Source organism: Patiria miniata, unplaced genomic scaffold, assembly GCF_015706575.1.
Source record: "Patiria miniata isolate m_02_andy unplaced genomic scaffold, ASM1570657v1 HiC_scaffold_1, whole genome shotgun sequence".
NCBI classification, from domain to species: domain Eukaryota; kingdom Metazoa; phylum Echinodermata; class Asteroidea; order Valvatida; family Asterinidae; genus Patiria; species Patiria miniata.
The window spans coordinates 17,088,941-17,111,803 of NW_024037047.1; the positions used below are offsets into that span (position 1 = coordinate 17,088,941).

The following is a 22,863-nucleotide window of genomic DNA, read 5'->3' on the forward strand; positions in this document are numbered from 1 at the left end:
AAAGCCTATCGAGTACTTTATAACTGGACAGTTGTGTGCTTTGGCATTGCCACCTGCATTTGTCAACTGGCAGTTGGAGAAGAGGTATAGATATATCCTTTTGGACCCCTTTCGCCAAGTCATCTTCATTCTCATTGTTTAATGCATTGAGAGTAAAAGTCTTCAAGTTCCCTTCAGCATCAAGCCGAGCCGAGCCGAGCCGAGCCAAGTCTACAACCACTCACCAAGATAGGCCCCTTTAGTCTTCTCTTTAATATTTATTGTATAATTGTATTCTTTTGTTTATTATTATAAGTAGAGCCCTGGGTTTTCATTTTATAATATAAGTATTCTCCTATTCTAGTGAGGATATTAATAGTGGTCTACGTGTGCGAAAACTTTTCTCTATTTAGCCGGAAGAGAATAAATTCCACTGGTTTTAGCAAAACATAAAAAAGCTTTATAACTGGTACAAATTAATTGTGTAGCATGCCCACATTCTCTAATCATGGCCGCTACACATGCACAATGGTTTCTCCATTGAAGGGGGCCTTCAAGTGTATGTACATGCAGTGGTCGTGTGCTGGGATTCATCTATAGAACTATAGACCATTGTCATACACGTTATTCACTTGAACTCACAGAAATAGTGGAGGTGCAAGATTTCTCCCTCAAACAGTGCAGTAGGTTCAGTGCTTGCAATAGCCACTGTGAGACACTTCTCAAGATGCTGTCTTTCGAGGTGCAGAAAACTTGCAGCAAATAGACCTTGATTTCTGTGGCCGTCCCAACGCGATCTACAGCCTCTGTGAAATTGAATGGTAAAAAACAAGAAAAAGAAACAAAATAATCTCACTGTAAATAAATCCATGCAGAATATCGTCCCTTGTGGTTTTAACTCTTCCATTACATAAAAGGCGAAGATTGTATTTTCGATGTCTAGTTAAAGGGGCCTCCCTGACCTATTTTCCAGTTTAAACTCAAACAAACCTTTTTTCCCCACATAAATGTTTTTCCAGCAATACAAAAGTTATTCACTTTTGAATAAGCCTTCAACAAAAGAATTTACTCATGTTCAGCATCAAATAATATTGCTACTAGTTTTGTATTATTTACGGCTCCCATCCGACAATAATTCAGGAAGATCCTTACATGCAGTAGATGTGTGCACAAGCAACCCAATATCAAAGCATTTCTTTTTCAGAGGGTTGCAGACCCAAATATAGAAAGAAAATAATTTTGTTGAAAAATAAAACATGCAAATAGAAAATTTGTTAACAAAAAAACAACGTTTGATTGAAGAACACAGGGAGCACAACTTTAAATCATTGGTCACTGTTCAAAAAGCTACGCACCGACACACGAAGGTAGTCTGGCATAGGGATTATAAATAGACTGGTGGTTCCAGGCATAGTTGGTACTCTGCCCACACTGGAGCTCTTCAGGGAAATTCCTGTCAAAGGTGTAGCCAGCGTTGCAAGTGATTCGGCAACTGTTGCTGTTTTCTGTTTGATTGCAATGTAGCGATCCTCTTATCGGAGGACTCAGGCGGATACAAGCTGCGGAAAAATAGAGAGGAGCAATGGAAAAGTTGAAGTGGAAATCTATCATTCTGTTAAAAATGTTCTCCTTTTTTGGCGGGCCCTGAAAGGCTGGGCTGTAAACTTCAAGCACTATGTGGACAAGTACTACGTGTGAGTCCACAAACATGAAACAGAAAGAGACAAAATGAAACCCATAAAGAATATTGTTCGAAATTAAATTTTATTCATTTTCATGTTGTACGAAATGAAACAAAACAAAATAACTAACACAATCAAATAAAAAGAAACAAAATGAATCAACAAATGAAGCAAAATACAACAAAATAAAACAAAACAAGATACAAACAAAAAGGAATAAAAGAACAACATGAAACACAACAAACCAAAGCAACACACACAAACAAAAGGAAAAACCAACACGAACATGTATGTCTGTTCTCTTCTGTTCTGCAAACAAATATTCTGAACTTTGACCTAATGAAATTAAACTACAAACCCACCTGGGCATTTGCCAGTGTTGCACTGTTGCAATTGTCGTCTTTCTCCAGGGCAGTTGAGCCCTCCGTTCAATGGCAGTGGACTATCGCAGGCACGGGATCGGAACTGTTTCCCTCCTCCGCAGGACTTGCTGCAATCGGAAAATGGAGACCAGGAACCCCAACCGCCATCCACTGAAATCAAGATTTTATTTATTCACTTTTTTTTATAATTGTAATTTTTTTCTGATTACGACAACAATTAGATTAGATGCCAGTCAAAAGATTTGTGATTATGTCAATCACATGTAAATTCAACTCTGGTCATAACTAGCATAGGATATTAAGCAACCATAAGTGAATGCTTATAGGTTTGTTACAACTCATTTGATAGGATGATTGTAATTGACTTCTCGTGAATTGTGACTTTGCTTCTGATGACTACTGACTCGCTTATGATAACTTGTAATGACTTGTGATTGACTAGTGATGACTTGTGTGATGACTTGTGATTGACTTGTGATTGAGTTGTGCTGACTGTTTATGATTGAGTTGTGATTTAGTTTTGGTGGACTTGCTGTGACTTGAAATGCAGACACACTCAACGTACTCAAGTAAATGGACCTCCACTCTCTACTCACCAATTTCCAACTGGCAGCGTGTGCCGTTAAAAGCTGCCGGGCAAACACACCAATAGCCTAAGTTCTCACTGTGGCACGTGGCTTGATTCAAGCATGAGTCTGTCTGACAGTAGTCAGTCTTGGTCTGGCATCGGTCTCCCTCCCATCCCTCTGGACAGCGACAAACAAACATTCCCAGGTGGTTCTCACACTCGCCAGTTTGGCAAGGGTTGGTTGAACACTCGTCAAAATCTGTCAAATTTAAAAAGAAATTGCAAAGGGATTAAACCAAAAGATGTTTGTTGTAAAACGTTCCCAAGAACAGGACTTCTGTACTTAAGAAATCATGTTCAGAGATTTTTAAATTTATTTTTCAATTTGCTTCTACTCGCACGTTTGATTTCTACGTTGAATGTTAACTATAATGACTGGTTTCTTTTTAACCTTTTTGAACCAAAAATGTAATGACATTTTGTTCCTGGTGAAAATAAATACATAAACTTTCAAGTAGTTTTGTTTTAATGTTACTTTAGAGAATGCTGTGAAAGTTTAATACTACAATGCATGGTAAACATTGCTACAGGGTTCTGCTACTGTCAGTCACAACGTAAAGCAACAAACATCGTCATGGTTTAATTCAGAAAACAAAATTGCACCAAACTGGAGCATCTTGCTTACCGTCACATTTGGAGGGTACCCGCAGCGTTTGGGTGATGCCAGTGCTAGGTCTATATATTATCTGGCCCCAAGCGAATACGTCAGCAGGAGTGGATGGTTGGCATGACGAAGCAATGTCTGGTACCTCATCTCCATTGAATGCACGACCGAAGATGTTGACACCGGTCAATTCCAGCTCCAAACTGCTGCCATGATCCACTATAGTGATATATAAATCCACAGTTTTCAATGTAATATGTCTTTTGACTCATGTAAGTACAATGTTTCAATTTTAATGCCTTCAGTCAGAAAACACTCTTCTTGGCAGCTAGTCAAAAAAGGTGTTTTTGATCTTGTTGAAATATGGATCTTCCCCATTACAAATATGAAAAAAGCATTGCCACCGACTATACGAATGCCCGACACTACAATGAAGATATAGTTTTGGTACAGTCAGAATGAATCAGGCTTGCGTACTTCCTGCTACATGAGCACAACCCAGTCTCTCCCCATGGAGCTCTCATCTAGCTGCAGTGGTCACGAAACCCACTCTACACAGAGTCCATAAAGAAGCACCCTAGTATCTGCTCAAACCCCCCCCCTTCCCCTTGATGGAGCTTGAATATCATCATGAGGGGCCAAGGGGTTCTTGGCAACCCATGCGCTCCCCCAAGACATCATTGAGCTGCCCACTGTGGAGCAGTTCAAGGGAGCCATCAGTGCCTAGATCATTATGAGGAGCTGACTTTTCAGTTGCACCAACTTTGTATATACATGTATCAGAGCACCCTGCACAAGTGTCCATCATTTAAGACAGCACACCACAGTCCTAATTAAGTTGCTGGAGAGGTTGTAAATAAGTAGCTCCATAGAAGTAGAAGTAGAAGAAGTAGAACTCCCTTCAACCCAGAACAGCTCCATTAAGCCCACATTACAAGATATTTACCCTCTTTAGCTTGCGGACCGATGGTGAGCGCCAGACCCCCGGGTAACTCAAACGGCCGACTGACATTGTGATTATCTTGTAACGTCATGGCTTGGTCCACGTACAAGGTCCACTCCTGACTGCAGCCTGTCTGATGCCAGGTCAGCAGCACACTGTGCCAGTGCCCATCGCAGAGCGTGGACGATACCCCGGCCGAGGTCTGGTGGACGCCACTCCACCCAAATCTGAAATACCATCTAGCAATGCTTTGATTAAAGGTATTAGAATCATGCATTTGCCTTTTGTGAATTTTTTTTCCGTTTAAAGCAACAAAAGTATTCAAATTCTTGAGCAGGATGTATAACAAGGGTGGATCCTGAGGAAGCTTTCTGCCAGGGAAAAATGGCCTTAGAAAATTTCAGTCAATCCCGGGGGGAGGGGGGGGGGTTCACCCTTCTGCACCTCCTTGATCTGCCGCTGAACAAATAATCTATTTAACTTTCAACTCAGTGGCTCCTATACATTTTGATAAAAGAAAGAAACTTACGGAACAATTTTTTATGGTCTCAATCAATGGATTTCATTGTTAATATATTTTAAAAAGTGTGTCTGCAGGCCTATCTTTTTAAAACCAGCTGTAGTGATTGTTTTCTTCTGAAAGATACCTTTTCAGGCGGAATAACTTCACAGGGTATTTGGTGCCATCTCTATGTCATGTTGAACAAAGTTTTCTCCTTATATTGGTTGGATTGTTTCTGGGTAATCACCAATGTTCATAACTGCCTTAAATGAAGTAAATTTTGGACTTTTTATTAACAAATTATTGTACAAAGTAATACAGACATTATCTATGTTGCATTTTTAAATAATTTGATGCGGGGGAAAAAAACGAGAGAATTGTTGTATACTAAACTATGTTGCTGAGCTAAAGAAGTACAAAACAATTCTGTTGTAGCCCAGTGCAAAATTCATGTTGTTTTGCGATGTGTAAAAATGAAAGTCAACTTTTCTCCCCAATGCAATGCAGGCAAAGTAGGATTTGCATATCCACATGAAATGGGAGATTTTCTGGATTCTGAATTGTTATTCATAAATACCTAAGACAGTTTACCCATTCCTATTGGCCGAGAGCCCGTCACGTACTTGGGTATCCTAAACTGCTGGTAAAACACCAGTTGGTTTTAAACACTTTAATCCTGTACCATTGCATTCTGTGCCACATCGTAAAGTACGTGCTATGTGCGTGCCAATTTCCATATAAGGGTATTTTGAGGCACATACCATGGACATGGCCATATATGCAGCAAACCTGGGAAATAGCAAACGGGGATCACTCAGAGGGAACATGACTTTTCTTTAAAAAATTTCAAATAAACCACAAGGGGAACAGACTGGGTGCATTACAACAATTGTTTTTAAATGTAAAAAATGAAATTGACTGGAGTGGGGTTTGCACCTGCGACCTCTGGATTGCCGTTCCGGTTCTCTACCAACTGAGCCATCCAGGTGTTTTGAGTAAAAGCGGGCACAAAACTGATCTAAGATAAAAGACTTTTTCAGGGGGCCAGATGATTAAAAAAAACAGGAAAAAGTTGTTAAAATAAAACATCAAAATTGAAATTTGATTGGAGTACAAAAATATATAATTTATTGATGGGGAGAGAAACAATTGAGGGTAAAATGTCACAGGTTTTCTTACCCTTTGAAGGTCAATATTAGGTTGCTCGGTTGACTCAACCTAACTGCTGGCCCTTCGGGTACCGACAAAGTGATGAGGTTGATATCGCCATGGCAACTCGTGGATCTTAACCACACTGAGGCTGACAATCCTGTGAGCGTGCCTTGAGTCATGTCGACCACTCGTAGATCTGTGCCAAACACCCGGCCGGAAAACTTGAGGTCAAAGTTGGTGTCCAAGTCTGAAAGGATCCAAGAAACAATTTTGCTACACCAATGAGCATTGTATATTATTCAAATAATGAATGGCTCAGCGTGGAATGGGAGGAATATTATCGCAAGGTAAACTCTGGACTTTTCCATTTCACAAGGCAAAAAACTGGAAAAGTCCAGATTTTACAGAGAGATAATATTCCTCCCATTTCACAACATAAAAGCCACTCAATATTTGTTTTATATAACTGACATATAGCTCGTTGTCATTTGATATATTTGAACTTTTTTTTCTAATACAAAACTGGAGGAAAATATATTTCTCTCTTCCAAACCACCCCTTCACGAAAATGTTTGAACCCAACGCTGTAGCGCTGGCTCTTTGAAACAATACGCGCTACGCGCAACGCTAAATGCGCACATCAGCATGCATTTGCACACAAATACCGTGTCATGATCCTAACTGTTGAATAGTATTTCCCGTTCCCCATAGGCAGATAGTACTTTTTGAGCCGTGGCGTGAATGGGAGCAATAACGAATGTCATTTGATTTGAGTTCCACTAATCAAATGACAAGGATCTGTATGTCGGTTTATATAAATAGTACTATCATCAAGCCAAGAAGCATCAGAAGATCTTAAACGCCTTGAGGGATTGTATGAGGTTAATAACCCTTTGTTGTATTTGGGAGCTGAAGCATGCAGGCAATCGTCGTCGTTCGTATAACTCGGTTCCTGGAGTATCAAACCGGAACGTCAGTTCCCAACCACTCCAATGTGGTGTCTTCAAGGTCAATCAGGCCAGCAGGTCCATTGGGAGGGCCGAAGATTGGACACTCCTGTAGGATGTGCGTGATCGTCTGTGGGGACCCACAGGGGCAGGTGTCGTCGTCTCCGGCACCAACTAAGTGGAGGAACGAGTTGGTTTTTTCCCCACTCCGTCCGTAGTCGGTTGACCTAACCCAGGGCTTGCGCTCGAGGTTGTGCCCTGCTGGCTCAGTTGATGGTACAGGCATGAACTCATGCAGGCTGGTGGTCATGCTGTCTCACTGTTCTCTCCATCGGTCTGCTACCCAGGACGGGGAGAGTGAGGGGCCGTTCTTTAGCTCACAAGCACGGGTTACGAAGTGCCGGCAGTTGATTCGCTGCGGAGGGCAGTTGTCAGGGATGTAGGGCATTAGGCTACCAGGTGTGCTGGCCTTCTGAGAAAGCTTGAGGGTCAGGTGGTCAAGTCTTATGCTTTCGGGTGGGATACCTGTGACCATGGGCAGTAAGCTTGCTGGTGTGGGTGCCATGGTACCGGAGATAAGTTGTAGGGCCCTGTGTCTATTGCTTTTGTGTGGCGGCTCTGCGCCCATACAGGGGCTGCATACTCTGCGGTTGAGTATGCCAGGGCAAGAGCAGATGTGTGGAGCATCGCAAAGTTAGCGCCCCAGTGGGTGCTAACAAGCTTTTTGAGGATGTTCACTCCCTTTGATGTCTTCTAACTACTTTTTCTAGGTGCGGCCAAAACGTTAGGCTGCGGTCGAGCGTAATGCCAAGGTAGACCGGCTCGGGGTCAAATTTGAGTTTGCTGCCATTGAGGTTAATGGTAAGCTCCTTCTTTGCCAGCCTGTTGGCTAGGTGAAAGATGGAGCATACTGTTTTTGACTCGCTCAGCTTCAGGTGCCAGCGGTGGTAGTAGCTGCATTATAGGGTGGAGAGATCATCTTCGAGCGGCTGCTGGATTTCCTCAAAGGTTTTTCCAGTAATACCTAGGGCGCTATCATCGGCATAGACATACTGTTCCGAGGTGGTGTTCGGGAAGTCGGCAGTGTAGATGTTATATAAGATAGGTGCGAGCACTGACCCCTGAGGAAGGCTGTTCTGTAGGCATCGCTTTCTGCTTCGGTCGCCACTGGAGGTCTCAAAAAAGAACGTACGGTTCTGCAGCAGAGTCATTATGAATTGCACCAGCTTTACGTCTGGTATAGTTCTTAGCAGCTCCAGGCACAGGCCGCGATGGCAAACGGTGTCATATGCAGCTGTGAGGTCTACGAAGACTGCCCCAAGCTTCTCTTTTCTCTGGAATGCGGCTTCGATATCATTGACAAGGCGTGAGATCTGGTCCGTGGTAGATCTTCCCTTACGGAAACCAGCTTGCGCATGTGGTAGGCTCAGTTCTACGAGGTCATTGATGCATGCGAGAATTACCCTCTCCATTAGTTTGAAGGGCATACACAAGAGAGAGATGAGGTGGTAGCTCTTCGCCTCGTTGGCAGGTTTTTTGGGCTTGAGTATGGCGATAACTTTCGCTTTTCTCCAAACCGCTGGAATCGACAGTGTATCCATACAGTTGGTTAGGAAGAGGCGGAGCCACTCGACAGCCTGAGGTCCTATATGTCTCAAGAACTCAGAGTGCACCAGGTCTATGCCCGGCGCTTTCCCATTCCTCAGACAGAGAATGGCTTTCATGAGTTCTTCTTTGGAGATTGGCCCTGACAGGCCGCTTGAGGAGGGTTGGGTGGAGATAACTTCTTTTATTTCCTCATTGACTCTTCGGTTGTGGTTTTTGGCATCAGTTGAGCGGTCTTTCCATCTTCCGTTGTCCACGAGGACAGATGCAATTGAGTTTGCAGGAACTGGACAGGGCTTTGGTTTACTGGTTCGACCAGTGAGTCGGTTGATTGGTTGGACCACGCCTTCTGGCTGGAGTGGGTGAAATCAATAGGGGTTACCATCTCTTCCCATCTGGTACGCCTTTTTTCACCGAGGGTATGCATTATAGTATGTCAGCTTTGTCTGCTTTCTTGGTGTCACTCGCATCGTTGTACTCCAAGAGTAATGAGTCACAGTCAGCATCCCAGCATGGAATATACTGGCCAGGTCTTCCACGAGGAATAGATGACTTTGCAGCAGATGAGAGCATGTTGGTGAAGGCGGTATATACTTCGGATGGGCTTGGGAGGTCGGAGGTGAGGTCGTCTGTTAAGGATGTGAACTTGTTCCAGTCAGCCTTTCTAAAGTTCCACCTCTTTTTCTTGGGGGAGGTGATGTTTATTTCAATCTTGGTACTGATAACAATAGGGCAGTGTCCGGATCTTGGGAATTTGTCGAGAATGATGCGTTCGCAGTTTTGTCAGTGAGATGTTGGAGGAGACGAAGCTCAGGTCTGGGTTTGACCACTGCTTGTGCCGACCTGAGAAGAAGGTGGGGTGGTCTTTCGAGTTGTTAAGCTGGTAGAGATCAAGCCTTTCAGCCCAGTTGGCGATGACGTCACAATTCAGGTTGGTGTCACAGTAACCCCAGTTTGTATTGCGGCTGTTGAAGTCACCACAAACAATGGCAGGGGCTATAACCAGGGGCAGGTTGCGTTGGGTGACCGTCGATGGAGGTGGCTTGTAGAGGTTTATAACTTGGTGGTTATTGGCAGCGATGGTTATCCATTCAGTTTGGCTGTCTGCAGTCGACTTTTGGTCCAACTTGGCAGTAATACCATCGCGCGCATACGAGGCAATCCCACGGTGTTTGCTGGGGATAAACCCTATAGTGTTGAAGCCTTCAATTTCGAGCTTTTGTACATCCTGCACGTGGGTCTCCTGCAGGAGTATGATGTTGGCTTGATGTTTTTCAGCCAGGTGTCGGACAAGGTCACGTTTGGCTCTAGTGAGTCCTTCGACATTAATTTGGAGTATACGAATCTCGGTAGTAGACATTGTCTCGTTTTAGGGGAACGCCCCTGATTCGTTGGCCAATAAGGTGGGATTGGATGGATCTAACCTCAATTGGCGGTTGAGATGGTTGACATTCCTTAGCGATATTGCGTAGGTTGAGTTGTGTTGCTGGCTTCGGTTGGCTGTAGCTTTGCAGGCTTGTGAGCTTGTGAGCTTGAGCCGTAACGGAGATCACCACGAGAAAGTAGCCAGCATGATCCCCAAAGCCAATGAAAAACAAGCAATAACAGTCTGTACAATCCGGTCAGCAACAGTTAGACTTGTATGACTCGTGACTTGGACTCGGACTCGAGTCTGACTCGAGTCACATTTTTAATGACTCGGACTCAGACTCGAGTCACTTTGACTTACGACTCGGACTCAGACTCAGGGCTACGGACTCGCACTTGGTCTCGAACTGACTTGTGACTCGACGGAAATTACCGCACTGCACACGCGCACATACGTAAGTCAATCATTTTCTTTACTGTGCAATACATGTACAGGACGCTCGATGCGGTGCGTGCGTGGCCGTGGCCGATTAACGATATATTGATTGAAGAAATCAATGTACTGAAACTTGTACCCCGCTGTCCGCACATAATACTGCTTACAGCACCTGAAATGTACGTATTTCCAATACTATATCAAAGGTGACTCTGAATTCCCTAAAATGTACGTTTTTCCAATACAATGTTAGAGGTGACTCATGACTTGGACTTGGACTTGACCTTTGTGACTCGTGACTCGGACTCGGACTCGGACTCGGACTCGACCTGGAGGACTTGGGACTTGGACTTGAGAAATGTGACTCAGACTCAGACTTGGACTCGATGTTTCGTGACTCGAATATGAGTCTGGTAACAGTGCCAGTGCAGAGACTGCAAAATTGGGATGATATCGGCTCTAGAGGGTGTCAGGGTGACAATACGAGCAGCAGAATTTTGGAGTCTTTGTAGATGAGCAAGTTGATTACGGGGTAGCTGACACAACAGAGTTACAAAAATCCAAATGAAAAGAAATGACGGCGTGAACAAGCTTCTCTGTGGCTGAGCGGGTTAAAAATGCTCCAAATCAGAACGATCACAAGCAAATCAAGCAGCACCATCATGATCATCAAGTCTCTGACGGTCACATAATGTCAAAAATAATATATAAATGTATTAAGGAAAGACACAAAAATGTGAGTAGAACAGAGCGCAAAAATGCAGAGCTGCCAGACACTATAGCGCTACTACAACCTAACATTATATCCTGATGAATCCATACAGTGCCAGGGTGGTTTGGGGATGGTATGTTAAGGGCCTTTCACACTGTCCACAATCTCTGTGTCGGATGGGTCTAACACAGATATTTCAGGAACACCTTTCACACTCGCAAGAATTGAGAGGTTCTACCCTGGTAGAAATCAAAAATATAACCTATGTGCGACCGCCTGCCTGTGTTTGATGAAAGGGGTTCTGCTTATGGTGGCCCCTTGATTTCAACATGGTTGACACATAGATTTCGGGAACCCCTTTCATACTAGCAAGAGTCCAACATGGCTTCCACATAGATCCAATGCTCTACATGGGTCAAATCCAACCCTTGTCAAGACCAGGGTTGAGAGGCTCTACCCAGGTAGAAAATCCAAAATCTACAGCTGACCTGTGTACGACCGCCTGCCTGTGCTTGATGAAAGCGGTTCTGCTTATGGTGGACCCTTGTTGATTTCAACATAGGCAAGACGAAGGCATGTAGAAAAACCCTAACAGGCAGGATGGTTTAGGACAGAAAAGGGACTAATGGGGTAAGTTTCATTGGACACTCAAGTAAATGCTTCGGACTCACCTGTTCTTGGCAGTTCAGTGGCTTTGTAGAATTCTTATACCAACAGATTAATTACTTCAGATGCTCATTTGAAGAAAAAAAATAGGATCTATCTTGAGTAATAAAACAGGAATGTGCTGTAAAACGTTTTCTGCAATCAGGATTTTCAAGTGAGTTTATAAAATCACATAATACTTTTGAAGGAACAATAAGGGGCTTCATGCACAAGTACCCCTCAACGGCAAGAAAAGGATAGTTGGGGGAGACCACTGAGAGAGACATTCAAACGCACTGCTGATGACGCCTGATGCTCAAGCGAAGATGCTACATAGCTTTGTGCTCATTCAGAATGTAATAATTCGTACGTGCACTAGGTGTACCGGTATATGTGGAGTACTGTGGCCTTGTGGTTAAGGGCACTGATTCGTGGTCTGTGGGTAAAGCTGCAGGTTGTGTGTTCGAGTCCTGGCGGGGTCATGGTGTGTGTGCCCTTGGGCAAGGCACTTGCTTCTCTCCACCTAGGAGTAAATGGGTTCCTGTGAGGACAGAGATGGTTATTGTGATTGAATAAGCTTCCTTGCGCCTAACAGGCTGCATCGAGCTGTATACTCCCCAGGGAGCTGAGATGGTATTTGGAATGTTTCGTGTGCCCAATGAGCAGGGGTAATAATGATGTAGCGCCTTGAGCACCAGTCCTGGTGGATACGTGCGCTTTATAAATATCCACTATTATTACTATATGCGCATGATTTAGTAAATAAGCACAAGCGGTGCATCCATGCATGGCCTCTCAAAAGTTGTCAAAAGCACTCTCAATCTCTTGTTTGTGCAGGGAGCCCATTACGATTGTGTTGTCAATTGAGCTAATATGCAAACCAAAAAATACAACCAAAGATGAAAATTATAGCTCTAAAACAACTTTTCATAAGACAACTTAATACCTGTTTCACAGTGGGTATCGGTGTAGCCTGGTAGGCAAACACACTGGTAACCGTTGATTTGATCAGAACACTTCGACTGATGTAGACATGGCTGGCTCAAACACTCATCAACTTCTGTGTCACACAGGGAACCACTGGCGAGAAAACATCACAAGAGAAGACAAACCAATATTAAAGCTGGTTCTAGCACAAAAAGTCTATCCAATTGGAAATTTACGACATTTTTAACAAATTTATCCCAAAAAAATCATAAAATAAGTATAGTCCATCAATACGTGTAATGTTTTGCATTGTAACTGCTGGGCATATTATTGGGCATTGAGTCCATATGATATTTTTTTTTGAATTTGTTATGTTTATTCCACTAAATGGTACCTTTTGGCAACACATTATCGTAATTTTTTCGAACGGAGGGAGACACCGGTCATTAGGTAGACACCGGTCATTAGGGAGACATGAAAATGTCTCCCTAATGTTACAGCCCCCCGTTAGAGGCACAATTTTGCTGTCTCAACCTGGTTATTTTGTTGGTCGTGGTCTAATTAGTAAACATACCAAAATTCGTGGCAAAAAGGACAAGGGAATATTGGGTAATTAGGTCACATTTAAGATTGAAACATTTTGCGCACGAGTCTATGGGAGTGTCTCCCTAATGTCCTATCCAGTGTTATTATTATTATTATTATTATTTTTTTAGGGAGGAGGTTTATAATTACTCTGTGTGTATTGCCAAGTTTTGCATTTGGGAAATTCTGTGGTAACTCAGATTAGATTGAGAAGAGGCCTTCCATCGTCTTTGTACTGTTATTCTATAAAGTCAAAGCATTTTGGGTGGATTTTTTCACACGGAGGATACCCTTGAAATTAAGTGACTAAACTTCAAAAAAAAGCAAACAAACTAAACTTTTGTTGGTTTGGCAATAAGATTTTTATTGGTAACTCACGTTACACAAAATGGACGTGGAAAAAAAATGTAAGTACCTCACATTTGAAAGTTTCGTCATACTGTGATAACTGTTGGAAAAATCTGAGTGCCCTTACATTATTATTGTACATGTAAGTCATATGCTACCGTAACAATCGTAAAAAAAAAACAATCATGAGAACTCTAGAGGGATATATTTCGATAACTCGCGTTACGGTAACTCATGTTACAGTTTGTCCACCTATCTTTGGTACAAGACAAAACAAATGAGAAAATCATAATCTCCCAAAATCTCTTTTGGCATAATAATTATTAACCTTTTTCTCTACCTGAAAACAAACAACTCACAACAACACTTGCATTTTACACTTAAAAACAAGGCACCAAAATGACTACCTAAACTTCATAATTTTAGCCCAAAAATCATTGATTTATTTGTTTAAACACTTCACCAGATCCCATTTTCACTGGCACACCACTAAAATGAGAGGTTTGTTGTTCCCTTTAATATGATACCAAAAGTGATGCTCATAGTTCTGGAGATTTTATGTCTATTTTCCAGCCATGTCCACTTTCTCATGAATTGCCCATTTAAAAGGCAAACACATGTATGTACTGTACTACTTAAAGCTATAGTCCATCATTTGCAGCTATCCGAAAAAGTAACTGGGGTAATTATTGTTGAAAAACATATTTGGTTGAAAGATAGTAAGGGGACTAAACTCCATGTGAAATTATTCTTTCTGGCAAGCTGTCATTTTGAATTAATCAACGAAAGAAGGCCTTTCCAACGGTGCTTCTTAAGACGCACCGTAGGAAAATTTAAATTAGTAGTTCGTTTTGTTATTCGGCGAAGCACGCGCAAGCATTGGCACGACCCACACACACGTGCGGTTGCTATAATTCGTCTGATCAGTGCGCGACATCGCGTAACTGCAATCGCTCAGTGAGAACGTGTCTGCAATCGCTCAGTGAGAACGCTGAATTCAGGCCTAATTCAAAACATGATTCAGCAACTTTTGATTTGAAATTGAGATCCTAGAATGCTGTTTTTCTCGGAATATACAGCTGAAGCTAAGCTGAAACTTCATCAGGTTAGTTGTTCAGTACCCTTCTTTAGATTTTGAGCACTTTTGTTGCTTTAAACGAACAAAATGCACAAATTACAAATGATGGACTAAATATCTTTAACTAAAGTCAATGCGAACTCAGTAGCGGCATCGCGGCAAGTTTAAAATGCTAGGGTTGAACACATGTAAAACCACAGCAAACATTTCCTGTGCAAAAATGTTCCATGACATAAAATTCACATTGTATGCACAATTACATATGAAACAGACTTTATAAACACCGTACCTGAATCCTGCCGGGCATGTGCAGGTGAAACCCCCGGTGCTGGGGATGCACGTGGCACCGTTACTGCAGGGAGCGTCCAGACACAAATTGACTTCAATGTTACACTGCACACCGGTGAACCCTCAAATACAATCAAAACAAAAGAGCATAGCTCAAATGAAATTAATGTTGCTCTCCCCATGCTATTTTTGGGGTTTCATGCTGAACAGCAATTTTTTTTATTGCTGTTTTTCAAAATATTACGGTGAAAGCAGACTTGGGTTCAAGTCTCACCTGACTACGCTTGTGGATTTTTCTCACACGACCTCGTGGACAGCACAAAGTATATACAGTGCTTAGCAAAGAACTATGTTCAAAATAGAGTAGTTTTAACATTGGAATGAGATATCAAACAATCAACAGTACTTTTTGACTAATTACCTTGCAAATGTTGAATTATATGCTGCCCAAAAAATAATTCAGGCAGATCTTTCATTTTCATTAGAGATGAAAACCAATCCCAAACAAGCCTTTTGCAAAGGGTCACCTTCCATCTCTGTAACCCAGGTTTGATTTCTGCCCTGGACACATGTGGATTGACCTATCGCGTTAGAATCGTGTCAACGCAGCTTGTGAAATATTGTTCAATTACATGATATACAAATGGAAATGGAACGCGCAAAATCTGAGACAAACAAAACTTTAACGTACAAAAACTCCACTGGGTTGTCTAAGGGGCGTGGCTAACTCGCTAACGGCAATAGGTCAATTGGGTTTTCAATCCCTACCTGATTCCGTGGGTTTTCCCCAGAACATTCTTCTGGGGTTTTCCTCCCACTTTTAAAACTGTAATTTGTTCTCATTGTCTTCTATCTACATGTGCAGGTTTCTTGAGCTACAGTGCCTAGGGCACTTTTGAGGAATCCTTGGTTTCATTATCGGAAATAATTAATAATAATGATAACAATAACTAGATTTACTTATGTTTGTGTACAAACATACGGCTGTTTCGGTAATTTGTTATTGTATTTTTATGTCATGTAAGACTGATTAGACAACATCTGCGGTAGAGTAATCAGGACCCATACAGTTCTGTAGATATTGGCCTTAAAAATATACACTTTTAGAATGCCGTAACATATCACGTGATGATGTCATCGTGACGCCACTTCAATTTTCATCTATAACACATCCCTGTCTATGTACAAACCAACTTTCAACCCAATTGGACATGTTGTTCTGTAGATATAGGCCTTCGAAACATATCGCGTGATGACATCATCGTGACATCACTTGAATTTTCATCTAAAACATATCCCGGTTTACCCAATCGGACATGTAGTTTTGAAGATATAGGCCTGCAAAATATGCACTTTTTAATGTGACGTCTCGTGACTCGTGATGAAGTCACGACAATTTTCATCAATAACACTTCCCGGTATAGGTACCGGTATATACCAACTTTCAACCCAATCGGCCTTGTAGTTCTGTAGATAATAAAGGCCTTCAAAATATGGACATTAAATGTGACGTCACAGGTCACGTGATGACGCCATGATGACGTCCATGTTCAGATGCTGTTCTAAGTGTGTGCCGAGTATAAAGGCAAACGGATTGATTTTAGTGCCCAAAGTGCCTTCCACGATGAAAACGTGTACAAATGCTATGCTTTGTTTGAAAAAAAAAACAAACAAACAAACAAATCTTAACAAAAACAAAGGCTGTTTCGGCAGGTTGCCGAAACAGCCAATAACTAGAAACACTCAGAGAGCGCAAACCTCCACCAAGGCTAAACAAAAGAAATACTCGCATAAGTTGTGAAGAATCCTTTAAAAAAAATGTGTACACGTATTTGTACTTTTTCCAAGGACCACCCCTAAAAAACCTTTTTTACAGACCAACCATCCAACCAACCAACCAACAAAATCCGATGAAAACATAATTAACACAAGGATAAAAGTAGATTTTAATTGAAATAAACAAAGATAGTTGACCACTTGCAAAAGAGGAAATTTATTGAAAGTATGTTCAACAAACAATTAGAGGTCACTCAAGGGTTTCAACAAATGACTTACCTTGCGAACAAACACAGGCAAATGACGCCAGCTTGTCGCGACAGCTTCCTCCGTTGCCACACGGGTCCAACTCACATTCATTGATTTCCTCCTCACAATAGTGTCCCTCATAGCCAGCGACACACGAGCACTCAAAGTCTGCCACCTATACATGTATACATGCAATCAGAATGAAAAGGTCATTGTAGTAAGGCAAGGGTAGGAGCGTAGAATTGTCTTTCAGTACAAGTATCAATCTGCAGTGGGCACTACCCTTTGAGGGTAGCAGACCAGTAAATAAACTTCCATAGACCCCAATGGTAAATGCTCCCACTTCAAAAATTCGGGAAAAATACTCACAACTCTCCAACGTGTTCGAGACACACATCAAATTAAAGCTTATTTCATCATCTTTCATTTTCTTTTCAATTTTTGGGGGGTCAACTGATGACTTTTAGGAGAAATTTCCATCTGAACATGATCACCCCTGAAAATAGTCCTGAAGCCCATCGCCATTTTGAAAAACGATGCCTACACTCCATTGCAAAATAGAGCCCTTTTAGGATCCAAATTACATCAAAATTACACAGAACTGCAAGCTCCCAGTCCTGTGCACGGTTTCCACCCATATTTTTTACAAACCCTCAAGTTCATGGCCCACAGCATGCTCAAATACCGAAGATTTTGAGGGCATGCAAATCGTGATTTGGCCGGCGCAGGCAATTTCGGACCGATTTACTGGTCTGCACCCTGAGGGGGCTATATTGCAAGAACGCTGAACTGGAAACCTGGCCTCAACCATGGGAACAAGCTACAACCTAACAACAGCTGGTGAGATTTCCTGCGCAATGACTAATTCTTCCTTCCCACGTGTGATTACCTCAACATAAATTAAAATCCTTGTAAGAAACGGAAAGTTGGGGGAGACAACTTGGAGAGATATTTGAACTCCTGACGCTCACGTGAAGACGCTGTGGCTTTGTGCACATTCAGAATAAACAAGTTGTACGTGCTTCGCACTTTACGAGCGCGAACCAGTACGAAGTGCTTTTGAAAGTGGTCACTATCACCCTCTCTTGTTTGTACACGGCGCCCAAAAATACCCAACTTCTGTTCATTTTTCCCCTACAAAAATCCCCCAATTTGCCCATTTCCTGAAGAAATTGCAATTTATGCCGAGTCTGAAATGGGCTTCCAGCTGCTGCCGCTACGTCAGTTGTCAGCTTAGTTCTCATGAAGTTGTATTTATAAGCAATACTTCCAGACAAGAGATGAGGACATGGCCAATATTTAAATTTGATCACTTCAACTTTTGTTTCCTCAAAAAAAATCCTTCAGTCTTAAATATAGCACCTTCCTTAAGAAAAAAAAGTAAAAATTAAGTTTCAAACGTAACAAGTGAAATGGATGCTTTAATACTTTTTACACAAATTTACCTTATTCACACAGGTTCCGCCATGTTGACATTGCACGTTCAGTTGTTGGCATTCGTTTATATCCACCTCACAGTTGATCCCGCTGTAGCCCGGTAAGCAGAGGCAGGCGTATGCGTTGAGCTGATCTGAGCATTCCCCGCCGTTCTGGCAAGGATCCGGGTCACAGTCGTTGACATTAATCTCACAAAACAGGCCTGTACAACAGTTATAATAACAGTGGTTTTTTGTGTCCTCCAATCAGCGGCGTTGTCAGCGTTCTCATTCTAGGGGGGAGGGGCGAGTGGGGGGCTGGATGTTACATTGGCAGGAAGCGCCAATTTCATCAGTACTGAAATAAGGGAGAAATTCTTTTTCACCGGACACCCAGCCTCCGTTAAATCAAAATGGGGGGAGGGGGGGGGGGGTGCTCGACACATCTTCCCATGGGTGCGCTGTTCAAACCGACATCATGGTCAATGTTAGACAATAAGTGGCGCTATTCGATTTCCACGAGACGTTAAAATAGACAGCCACTCGGGTTAAACAGGGACTTTTAGTGAAAAATAAATAGACGTGAACAAAATTTCCTTAAGTTAAATCTGTTAATAATGGTAACTTATCTGACTGTGCTGTTCTCCGGTCGGGAGGTGACGATTCATTATGGGATGGGGGGCATGTGCTTCCCCCCCCCCTTTCCCCTTTGCTACCACCACTGCCTCCAGTGTAATATTTTTGATTTTTTTTAATTGTATAGACTAACAGCCGGTTCATACTTCACGTGATCATGACTGCAAATTTGTGATCATGAACACAAATTTGTGATGTCACATCACGTTTTCGCGATGCAAATTTTCAAAAGTTTAACACCTATAAATGTTGGCAAATTTGACAGCTAATGTTTTGTAGTGTCAAATCAAAATTCACATGAAGTAAGAACTGGCCTCTAGATGACACCTACATGTTGTATGCATGCATTCCGTGCTCCTTCAACCAACAGGCTATTCAAACTAACTGTGTGTTTTAATGCACGAAAAGTGTGTATGTGTGTGTGGCATAACCTCTGTAATACCAATGAGGCCATAATCAGATTAGTTCATAGCCATGCAGTGCCGTCTGCAACTTTGTAAGAAAAATACTCAATCATAGGTCTCAAACTTTAAAAATTTACGTTTTCCGCAGTTTACAATTGTGCTTTTTTGGAATTCAATTTTTATTAGGTGACAGATTTCTTTATTTTGTTATTAAAAAGACAGCCCAAAGGCCAGTTGACACTTCATGCAAAATTGGCATCACAATTCACTCACGGCAAAAACTGCTGTGGTTGAAATGTGTTCAACTTTTGCAGATTTGAAGCGTTAACACTTGCCTTGACGTCACAAATTCAAGTATGTGTCAAGTATGAACCAGCAATAATAACAGGGTGAATAAAATTCCTACCTGTTGAGCCTTGATTACAAAGGCACGTGAAACCGTTGACGCCATCAATGCATACGCCATCGTTAAAACAGGGATTTTCCGCACATTCGTTGATGTTAATTTCACAGCGCTCGCCTGTGTACCCCTGGACGCACAGGCAGGAGTATCTGTGAACAAGATCAAGGCAAGTTGCTCCGTTGAAGCACGGCTGGCTTGCACACTCGTCGGTATTCAAATCACAGTTGATGCCGCTGTAGCCGCCCTCGCAGGTGCACGTGTAGTGGTTGACGCCATCTCTGCACTGTGTGGCGTGCACGCAGGGGAAAGAGGCACACTCATCAAGATCCTTTTCGCAGTTTGGTCCGACGTATCCTGGCAAGCATGAGCAGAGATGACCAAGGGGTATGTCGACACAAGAACCCCCATTCTGGCAGGGACTACTGAGGCAGTAGCTGATTGGTACTTCACATTGGGCACCAGTGTAGTTATTCAGACAGGCACAAGCAAACTCGCCACCGATGCCAACAACACAAGTGCCACCATTATAGCAGGATCTATGGAATGAAATAAAAACCAAGAATTACTAGGAAGTAACAAATCCCAATTTTTGTAAAATTATGCCCGTTTCGGACTGGCATTCTAAAATTGCTCCGAAGGAAATTATTCCTGAGGTTTTGAACTAGAAAAGTTCGACATTTGAAACAATTACAAGCAACTAGATGTGCACGCCGTCAAAAGATCAACTGCTGCAGTTGATTGGAACAAGGCTGATGGAGCTTTTGATGAATGCGTGCATCAATAGCACGTGTAGTAATATAACTTTACTACCATTAAATTTTGACTCCTTGCTGTAAAATGCAATGGTCATCATGGATGAAAATCCCACAGATATAAAAATATGCGTGTCTTTGTACTTTTGAGGCTTTTCATACTTTTAAGTTCATTAAATTACATTAATTAGCATTAAATCCGGTCAGAAATTTAAATTTGGAACATTTTAGGTTCCAAGAAGTGTCGGTTGTTGACTTTAATTTTTATGTTTTATCGAGACTTAATTATTGTTGGCCGCTCTTTTAGCCACTTCTACACAGAGCCTATTAAAGGAATAGAGGAAGTGATGAACAAAAGGCAAGAAATAGTGAGAAGAAGTGTAACGTTAAATGTAACCAAAAATCACACAATGGTCTCTGTGCACCCCCTCAACGGTTGCAAATGGAGAGTTGGTCCGACGTATCCTGGCAGGCATGCCATTATTCAAACGCATTACCGTCTGCGCTTGATGCACATGCATTGACACAATGGAACTGTGCACACTCAGAAACTGCGTACTTCACACTGTACAGTAAAGCTTATTCTCACCAACCTGGTAACAAGCAAATTGGGTCAGTTTGAGTCGTTCTTAAATCAATCTAGTTCAGCACCACTCTGAATCGTCAGTCTGATTGAACAAGCAGTACTGAGTTTTTCTTATTTTAAAGACCGCGTTTTAAGCCATATCTGAATTTCTTGGTTATATGACTGGCAATAACACACATGGGATGTGGATTGATGCACTAATACACACCCATGGGTAATGCAAGCTATAGCCCAGTACTTCAACACAATCTGACTCCTTTCCCATGGAATATTATAACCCCACAGTTATCCTTGGGCTCCGTTCGCTAACAAGAAAGGTTGCTTTTAACCCGTTTCCAGAGCCCAGTGGATGTGACACACTGCATGTGCGTACTAGTTCATGTGCATATACCACAAAGACATATTTTACTCTTAAATGTGCACAAAGCCATAGTGTCTTCCGCATGAATTGACATCAGTCGATCATTGGCAATGTGTTCGAATGTCTCTCCAAGTGGTCTCCTTCACCTCTCTCTCCCCCTCCTTTGAGGGGTTCTTGTGCACAGAGCCTATAAAGTAATCAAATCATAGTTTACTCATTGCTGCAGACATCACATAAGTTCCCCACAAATCCCGGCTGGCAGACACACGTAAAGCCATTGATGCCATCCACACAGCCACCATTGTGCATACAGGGTCCCAATAGGCAGTCGTCTATGTCCAGCTGACAATCCATTCCTAGTCAAAGACAAAATAGACCAATTCATTAAGTCTCACCCAATGTTGCTTCACAGCCATAACACACGCATGACGCAGCATGCACACATGTATGACATGCACAGCTGGAACATGCAGTCTGTATGGCATTCGAGAAGTGCACATGTGGATTGCCCATGTACATGTAAGCAGTGAGCGGGGCTATGTACCACCCAAAACCGCTGTTCCTAATACTCATTGTACCACCCAAAACCGCTGTTCCTAATACTCATTGTACCACCCAAAACTGCCGGGCACTGTATGGTACGTTTTATTAAATTTTCAGTGAATAAACACAATGTAATACAATTAAGTACAGATACTAATGGGTTAATGGATCGGTTTATTGACCGGAGGGGGGGATTAACCTGCTACCACTGGAATGATGTACCTCTATGCTCTATTGGCAGATCCCCAGTATCCAATTTGCTGCACATAATCACAGCTATGATTGGCCAAACACCAAAGGGTTAGGATTAATGGATTTAGTTTTATAAAGTTTTATTAATTCTCACAGTAGTTGTGACTGGAATTAAAAGCTACCATAGTCACCTGACCAAAAGGAATGATCTAATTGTCAATGCTTCTTGTTTAATTGACAAAAGCCAGACCTGAAACAATATATTACCTGTGAACCCTGCTGCGCACACACACTGGTACCCGGCACCCATATTGAGGCAAGTGGCCCCATTCTGGCAAGCCGACGGCTCACAGAGGTCAATAGGATGCTGGCAGACGGTACCAGTGAATCCTGGCCCACAGAGACAGGTGTATCCGTTGACATCATCTTGGCAGGTGTTACTGGCTCCACAGGGATCAGATGAACACTCATTGATGTCAACGGTGCATGATTCCCCTGGAATTGTGGGTGAACAGAAATTGGCAACTGAGTTTGAAAACAATAGGTCAAAGTTTCAAAGCATGAAAAAACAAAAAAAAATGTTGACAACAATATCATTTAACCCATTGATCCCTGTTCTGCCTTAATTAAACCATCCTGCCCAGGTACCCACTGTACCGGGCCAGTAGTGCCAGAGATGTATGGTTTATAGATTATCAGGTGATAAAAACAATGTAGTACAATTTAGTACAATG

The 22,863-nt window shown here is 42.3% G+C and overlaps 1 protein-coding gene across 1 annotated transcript in view; it reads right to left on the reverse strand.

Moving 5' to 3' along the window:
• The window catches only part of LOC119723935 (sushi, von Willebrand factor type A, EGF and pentraxin domain-containing protein 1-like), a 100,492-nt gene that overhangs the window by 11,530 nt on the left and 66,099 nt on the right, over nucleotides 1-22,863 (reverse strand). Inside the window, exons 33-46 of the mRNA XM_038194853.1 lie at nucleotides 22,397-22,624; nucleotides 21,609-21,750; nucleotides 19,699-20,231; nucleotides 18,283-18,476; nucleotides 16,868-17,012; nucleotides 14,814-14,934; nucleotides 12,533-12,666; nucleotides 5,901-6,120; nucleotides 4,223-4,446; nucleotides 3,298-3,495; nucleotides 2,641-2,871; nucleotides 2,024-2,194; nucleotides 1,335-1,538; nucleotides 622-785 (exon numbers count right to left, since the gene is read on the reverse strand). Of these exons, the coding sequence (XP_038050781.1) occupies nucleotides 622-785; nucleotides 1,335-1,538; nucleotides 2,024-2,194; nucleotides 2,641-2,871; nucleotides 3,298-3,495; nucleotides 4,223-4,446; nucleotides 5,901-6,120; nucleotides 12,533-12,666; nucleotides 14,814-14,934; nucleotides 16,868-17,012; nucleotides 18,283-18,476; nucleotides 19,699-20,231; nucleotides 21,609-21,750; nucleotides 22,397-22,624 (2,909 nt within the window). The remainder of the gene's footprint in view (nucleotides 1-621; nucleotides 786-1,334; nucleotides 1,539-2,023; nucleotides 2,195-2,640; nucleotides 2,872-3,297; nucleotides 3,496-4,222; nucleotides 4,447-5,900; nucleotides 6,121-12,532; nucleotides 12,667-14,813; nucleotides 14,935-16,867; nucleotides 17,013-18,282; nucleotides 18,477-19,698; nucleotides 20,232-21,608; nucleotides 21,751-22,396; nucleotides 22,625-22,863) is intronic.